Consider the following 7852-nt stretch of genomic DNA (forward strand, 5'->3'; position numbering starts at 1 on the left):
TTTATATACGGGAAGGAAAGAAGATGCTGGAGTCTGCACCATGGGAAAAGCGACAGAATTGAGGGACAGTGTGAATGTGGAGGTTGAAAAGAGTGACAGCAAGGTTATGTCCAGGATGCAAACAAGAGGAAAGATGATCTAGCATATCAACATATTGGGTTTCAGGAATCAGAACAGTGCCACAGTGGTAGGGGAGGGAGGGCTTCCCAGAGGTCACAGTGAAGCCACACTGAGAGATTCCGTGTGGCAGAGTTATCAGATGGAGCATGAAGTTCAGGGACTGTTAGGGAACAAGGCACTGGCTGGAGACACCACAGATATTCCCTGTGTGTAGTTGACACGAGACGTCCAGCCAGGGCAGGATACATTGGAATACATCCAAGACTTCCCCAAGCTGTGCTTGCCCCACTTCCATTTTTGCTTTTGCCAGTCTCTTTTTGCCCCCTCTCCCTTTTTCTCCCCTACCACAATTACCCACGGACATTCTCTGCCAATCCCTATCTGGCCCCACCCTCTTAACTGGTACACAGGTTGTGAATTGCCCAGCACAACTCTAGGGAGGGTCATTCACCCAGACTATGAAGTGAACGGCAGCTCCTAGAGTTGAGCAGCGCATGATCTGTGCAACAGTGGCCACGGCCCTGCTGGACCCAGACACGTCTGCCAGTTGTGGAAGGGGCACGACTCCCACCAGCAGAGTACAACAAATGGAAAGCTGACAAGGGTCCCGGAGTGAAAGGGAGAGAATAAGAGCACTAGGACCTGAGACAACAGAAGAGACGCTCCCAAATTTACTGAACGATCTGGAAGCGTCCTGCACGTGGTGGCAGCTAAAGCAATATGCCTGGGTGAGCTCTCTTGGGGAGTGAGTTCCAGAAAACCCTCAGAGGTGAAGGAAGAAAACACACTAGTAGCTAGAAAGGCTGCCCCCCCAGGAGCAGGAGTCATGGGGATTGGGATTGTGTGGGCCCTGATGCCAGAGGAGGGGAGCGGCTGCCAAAGGCCTCCATTGGGACCCTCTGGCCTCCATTGGGACCCTCTGACCGTAAGTGCATTGTAGTCATTTACCCTGTGCGCAGCTGGGGCCTCCTGGCTGGGACAGACACCACACACCACGTGCTTGCTCAGAGATTCAGACCTGCCCTCTCTTGGGGTGTGGAAGAAAACCCCTGGTCAGGTCACTGATTCCTTCAGTCCTGGTTCACACTGCCCAAAGGGACTCAGGAAAACGAAAGCATTTAAGAGTCAGTCCATGTGTTCCATGGTGGGCACTTAATAAGCAGATGGATTTCTGTGGCTGATAACCAAGTGGTTATATTCATATAATCATATTAGATGAAGTGAAGATGGTGCCTGTGGATGGAGGGGTGGGGAGGGAAGATAAAGAGGGAAAAATAATAATAATAAAAAAAAACCACCAAAGATTCCTTGGGTTGGGGAAGGGCGCTGGGCCAAAAATCAAGAGGCACCAAGGTTTCGAGAGGGTAGAAGGCAGGGGACAGTAAGGGAGAAAAAGTAACAGGTAGGAAAAGTTGACGAAGCCAAGGCTCCTAGGTCTTTGTGTCTAAATTGCAGCCAGGCAGCTGTGGAGCTGTAGGAGAAGGCTGAGGCAGAAGATCGAGCCACAGGGAACAAGACGGGGGACCCGCACACCAATTTTTATCGTAGCGCTCGGGCCACCCGTGACCTTCGTAGGAGGAAGTTGGAGGGTCCTCCGGCTTCCCTGGAAAGGCAGCTGGGCGCGGGCTAGCGAGCGCGGAGCGCGGCTGGGCCGGTCCCGGCCATGGCGGGGCAGATCAAACCGCAGATTTCCGCTCCCGAGCTGGGGCGCGGGCCGGGACCGCTGGCACCTTCCGGGCCGGGAGTTCAAGGTGAGCCGGCTGCCGGCGGCTAACAGGTAGGGAGGGCCGGGGGAAGCCGGCCGCGGGCCACTCCCCCCGCACATGTGGGGACGGGGCTCGGCCTAGAGGACGACGGCTCGCACCCCGCGCAGCCCGGCCGGATTCGCGCCCGACTCCGGGCGGCCCCGCGCCCGCTGCCCGCCGGGCCGCGCCGCCCGCGGACCCCGGCCGGGTCTCCCAGGAGCCGCCCCGGCACCCTCGGCGCCCCAGGCCGCGCGCGGCAGCCGCGCCCGGCCGAGCCCCCCGCGCCCCCGCCGGGCCCCGCGTGCACTCACCCAGCGACAGAAGCGCCAGCAGCAGCGGCCTCGGCGCCAGGCGCCCCATGCTCGCCGGGCGGGAGCGACTCTCCCCCTCCTCCTCCTTCCCCGCCGCCTCTCCTCCTCCTCCTCCTCCAGCTCCGGCTGCTCCAGAGTCAGCGCTCCTCCGCCTGGGCCGCGCGCCTGCTCCGCTCTCCTCACGAGCCGAGAAATCCCAGCGCTGAGGCGGACGTGCGCCCTTCGCTCCGCTCCCGCCCGCCCGCCTCCGCCCTCCTCCGCCAGCCGGCCGGGCACCGGGAGCCGGGAGCCGGGCGCCGGAGCCGCCCCGCCGAGCCGAGCGTGCAGCCCCGACCGCTTCCCGAAAGGAGAAGGGAAGAGCCGCAGCGCCCGCCCGCCCGCGCCTCCCATCCGGCGCTTTGCCAGCAACAAACACAAACTTTCCCAAGCCCCTCCCCGCTCCAGGTAACGGAGGCAGCGCCGGGGCCACCCGCTTAAAGGGGAGGAGGCGTCGGAGCCCACCCCGCTCTCCCCTCCGGGCCCCCGCCCCGCGACAAACTTTCCTCCGACCTTTAAAAGTTGGCCTTGGGAAGACTCTGTCTGGAAATCCCATCGCTTGAGCTGCATTCCGAGCCACCCCGAGTTCCATCACTCTGGAGTCACCCACGCGTGGCTACTATTCCCTTAGCTGAGTCCCCGCACATTCACCCACTCATCCCAGCTAAGCTCCCAGCCACCAGTCTCTTGGCCCTTGTGAAAAATTACTGGGATAGGACTGAAAGAGATGAAAGGACTTTCAAGGCCAGGGATTCCAGCCTCCAAGGTAAAGAGGCCTTAAGTATTTGGATGCCCTGCGCAGGATTCACAGCGGAAGTGGCGAGACCAGAACCCAGGTCTCACTCTGCTCTGCCCACTGCCCTGAGGCTGGGTGGGCCTCCCCTCCCCTCGCCCGCCTCCTTCCTTCTCCGGGGTGCCTATGGCACTGATTAGCGCTTCCCACAAATAGACCCATGGTGGGGGCGGGGGGTGGCAGCGAACTGGGAACCCAAGTGTATTAATAGTTACAGTACTTCTATGGAATGTATTCTTTAGACATTATATTTATTGCTTTAAGTGGACACAACTGGTTGCCAATAAAGCTTCCTTTTACCTCCACAATAGGGTTTTGTGCTTTTGATTTGAATACAAAAGGCCCACTATTGGGGAAAAAAATTAGTGTTCATTGTTTAAAACTTCACAAAGATGATTCAAGCATACAGGAAGAAAAAAGGTTTTAAAAATGAGCTAAAAAAAGAAAACTACAGGGAGCAGCACTGCCCCCCCAACCCCCACACCACAGCCTTTTATTAGCATATGCAAAACAAATCACAGATGTTAATGGGAAACTGCCCAAACTGGGGAGAGGAACATTGTTTTTACTCTAAGGCATCATTCTTTCCACTAATAAGTGTTTCTTATTTCCACTAACAAATGTGCCATTAGCCAGGTACGAGCCCTTCTGTAGGAGACTCTTAAAAATTCATCCCTGGTGGGGCCATAATGTCAATGCCACTGAACTGCACCCTTTAAAAATGGTTCAGATGGTAGAGTCTATGTTATATATATTTTAACACAATTAAAAGATTGTTTTAAATTCATTTTTGTCACCAAGGTTTTCATGCTGTTCACCCAGCCTACAATTCCTTTCCACTTCCCTTCCCACAGAATCCTCTAGAATTTCTCTGGGAAGTTTTTCAATTTAATTCAACCAACCTTACATGCAAGCGTAGTATCAGGCCTTGTGAGAAGCTGGAGCTTCAGAGAACAGTAAGGCCTGGCCCTTCCAGAAGCTCAGATCTTTCCCTTTCTCAACTACCCACAGTGCTTAACGGCCGAAGCATATTCTGGTACTTAATCACATTCAGTTTAGCACATGCTATGGACTGAATATTTGTGCCCCCCCCCACAAATTCATATATTAATGCTCTAATCTCCAGTGGTACTTGGGCTCTTTAGGGGGTAATTAGGTCCTGGGGATGGAGCCCTCATGCATGGGATTAGTGTCCTTATAAGAAGAGACATGAGAGAGATTGTATCTATGCCATGTGAGATACATCAGGAAGGCGTCTGTCTACAAACCAGGAAGAGGCCCTCAGCAGGGACTGAGTGGGCCAGCACCTTGATCTTGGACCTCACAGCCTCCAGAACCATAAGAAATAAATGTCTGTTGTTCACGCCACCCAGTTTATGATATTTGTTATATCAGCATAAGCTGACTACATACACACAGCTCCCATCTCTGTCTAATCTGGAAGGGCCAGAGAGACCGTCACAGTCCCATTTTATACCCCCTATTTTACTGCAGATTTGATGTTTGCTAAAAACTCTTTTGTTTAACAAACAAGTAAAAGTCTGGCAGTGTGCCTGGCACAAGATAGTTATTCAATAAATACTTGTAGAGTGAATTAGTGCCAGGCACTGGGATAGAGCCTGGGAATACAGAGGGAAATATGACAATTCCTGCCCTTGAGATGCTTGCAGCCTGTGCATCCTGACCTCGCAGGTGTAACTGCATTGCAAGGGACGGTTGTGACATAAGGGAGTTGTCAGTCCTGGGGAAACTTGTCCAAAAAAGCTTCTTGGAGAGGATGACTGAGAAATGAGTCTTGAATGATCAGTAGGTCTTTAGCTGTGAGGTGTCGGAATGAGCTTACAAGAGATGTTGTATATTTAAGGTGGTAGGGATTCTTCTCCCTCCCCTCCCCACCTCCAGGTGTTGCTGAATGAATGGTGCACCTTAACAATTGTGGAAACAGACAGAAGAAATAAGACTGTCCAGGCAGGGCCAGTAGAATGAGGACTGAAGTGGGTAGCCTGTTGGTGGTGGGTTATGAGCTGTGTTATGAGTCAGCTCAAGACAGACGTTTTTGTAGCAGAAAGTGAGGGTAAATGAGTAACTCCAGGTGCTTGGCCATAACACCACATCCTCTGATAGCCCTACTACCAAAGGATAAAATACGTTCTGAACTAAGGGAACATCACACCTGAAGCAGACAGCACAGTTTGTTCAGTCATGACTCTGGAATCCAGTGGTGCTTTTATTGCAAAAGGTTTTTATATGCCAGAGTGAGTAACCCCCTCTACAGGTAAGGCTTTTGCCCCAACCAGTTGTTCTCAGTTTGCTTAGTCTATATCCTTGCCTGGGGCAGGAAGGCTCACTCTCCAGCACCTCTGACCCACACCTATCCCCAAGGAGGTAAGTCCCTCTGCAAGTTTCCTTGGCCAATCAGTGACCCCCAGAGGCTCTGGTCACAGCAGCCAGCCATTATTGCCTCTTGATTACACGGGTCTGTCTGCAGGTGCTGCCTCCTAAAAACCCCTTGAGGGTCTCACACTCTCACTTCTAACAGATTTTCCTGCAGAGATCAGTAAAATCATCTTATTATTTAAAGGTGAACATGGAAATATTAAAAGATCCCAGTGAATGAATCTGCTGATTGTCTTAAGATTCCCCTAGATTTGGTATGTTATCTTTGCTACCTCCACCAGCGTGTGCGCACAAACACACACACACACACACTCCAGATGATCCTGACACTACTTCAGCAGAATGGCCAGCACAGGAGTGTGTTCAACAGCAACATTTCATTCCACTAATCATTTTCATTCAATTGTCCTTCTATGGTATCCAGTTGTCTGTTTCCCCTATTGAAGTTAAACGGGATTGCTAATCAAAACGAAATCTTAAGACTTAATCATAGAATTAGAGAATGGAGTTAAGAGTTAAAGGGGGGGGGGCTTCATTTCCTGATGAGTGAGAGTCATTTAATATTGGTGAGGCCGTGAGGGAAGTTGTGGAATGCCCGTCAGACAAGTTTCAAAAACAGAAAGAGACTTCATCTGTTTGGAATGGGTTAAGCATAGTCCTGCCGAGGGCTATGCTCTGTGACCTCTGCCCCAAAAGACTGAAATGGGAGATAGTGGAGAATGTTCTTAGATGCCCAGAACTCTCCCTGAGTCCAGCTCGGCCAGTTTAGAAGGGCTTTCCAAGTGCACACCCTGTAGAGACACCGGGGTGAAAGAATTGGAAGATAAAAACAAGAAGATGGAAAGAGATGAAGCTTTTGCTGTAAAAGGTCTCTATAAAAGTGAGGCATCGTTACTCTATTAAGAGTATGCGTGGCCCTTGCCCTACAGGGGTTTATAATCTAGTTCAATGTAGCAAAAGACCTGGAACACTGCAAAGGAAGGGGAGAAGATTGATGCCAGAAGAGCAAAGGAAATTGAAAGGGAGGTAAGTAGATAAGAGAGGCACCAGTTATTGTGTGTCGTATTCTGCAAATACGCCATCATCCCGGCTGAAAATACTTCCAACAATGAATAGAGACAGCACAGTCCATTATGAGAAAGAAGTACGGCCACATCAGGGAAGTTTGAAATAGCCAGAGGGGACTTCAGGATGTTGGAGGAGATTCTTTACATAAAGCCAGGGTTGCTGACCTGATGGTACCCAAAGGTGCCCCATCCGGCCTGAATTTGTGCCCTGGCCCCGAGCTGGTGTACCGGGGAGGGGGCTTATGCCCTCATAGGAAGGCACTTTAGCCTGGTCTCCACATAGAAGCATGGCTGGGGGCTGGGGGATGCAGGGGGCAGGGGGTGTCCTCCTCCTTTCCCCTTACTAACCCTCACCAGTCTTTCTCATCTCACTTGAGCTCTGCTTCTGGGTTCAACTGGAAAATTACCTTAACTTCTGGGCACCAGATTTTTAAAGTATTTGCAAACTAAAACGCATGCAGAGTATTTAAAATATAGGATGCTCAGTTGAATGAGTTTCAGATGAACAAGGACTACATTTTCAGTATAAATATGTCCCAAATATTACATGAAGCCCACTTACACTGAAAAAGTACGCCTTGTTTATCCGAAACACAAATTCAGCTGGACATCCTACATTTTTATTTACTAAGTCTGGCAACCCTCATCCAGAGAGGAGTTACCTTATATGGAAATCAGTTCTTCTGGAAGACTTGGAGAAGTCAATGGGGAGCTCTGAGTAGTTATCTTCAGATTGTGTTGAAGCTTTGCGTTTCAAAGGAGGAATAGACTTGCTTTGGGTTTTATGTTGAGTCACTGGGTGAAAATTGCCAAGAGACAGAACGGGCCTCATTTGTCATTATCAGAGTTAGTACTCTGAGGGGAGCTACATTATTTGGTGTTATCCTGTCCCCTCTAAAAAGCATTCAGGGAAAGGTTACATGCCGACGTATAAGGGGGGCTGTGAGGGAATTACTATATTGGGTGGGGCCCTAGACAAACTGACTTTGCAGGAGGACCTTTCCAACCTCAAGACTGTGTGTGATTTACCTAAATCCAGCCAAGTCTCTTTTCTTCTTCCTCTTCCAAAGTTACATCTTTGCCCCTGCTTCTCCCTTTTTTTCTTTTTTCTTTTTTTAAATTCACTTTATTTTTTTTAATTTAAAAAAATTTAAAAAAAACTGAAGTATAGGCGACTCACAATGCTGTGAACTGCTCCCTTTTCTTGAAGTTCCCTCCCTTTGGGCCTTACTGCTGTGTGCCCTTGCAGCGTCAGAGAACAGAGCAAGGTCATCTGCAGCTAGATGCCGGAGCTTTCCTCCGGGAAACTAGGGTTACTACCCCCGCTACCTACCCACCCTCTACCGGAGGGGACTCAGATGAATTATTGTAAAACCAAGCCAA

The 7852-nt window shown here is 50.7% G+C and overlaps 1 protein-coding gene across 1 annotated transcript in view; it reads right to left on the reverse strand.

The window, feature by feature from the left end:
• The window catches only part of PTGFRN (prostaglandin F2 receptor inhibitor), a 69749-nt gene extending 67206 nt beyond the window's left edge, over nt 1–2543 (reverse strand). The window contains exon 1 of the mRNA XM_072967930.1: nt 2177–2543. Coding sequence (XP_072824031.1) covers nt 2177–2225 — 49 coding nt within the window. The 5' untranslated portion in view covers nt 2226–2543. The remainder of the gene's footprint in view (nt 1–2176) is intronic.
• Between the last annotated feature and the right edge of the window lie 5309 nt (nt 2544–7852).

This window comes from Vicugna pacos, chromosome 9 (genome assembly GCF_048564905.1).
Source record: "Vicugna pacos chromosome 9, VicPac4, whole genome shotgun sequence".
NCBI classification, from domain to species: Eukaryota; Metazoa; Chordata; class Mammalia; order Artiodactyla; family Camelidae; genus Vicugna; species Vicugna pacos.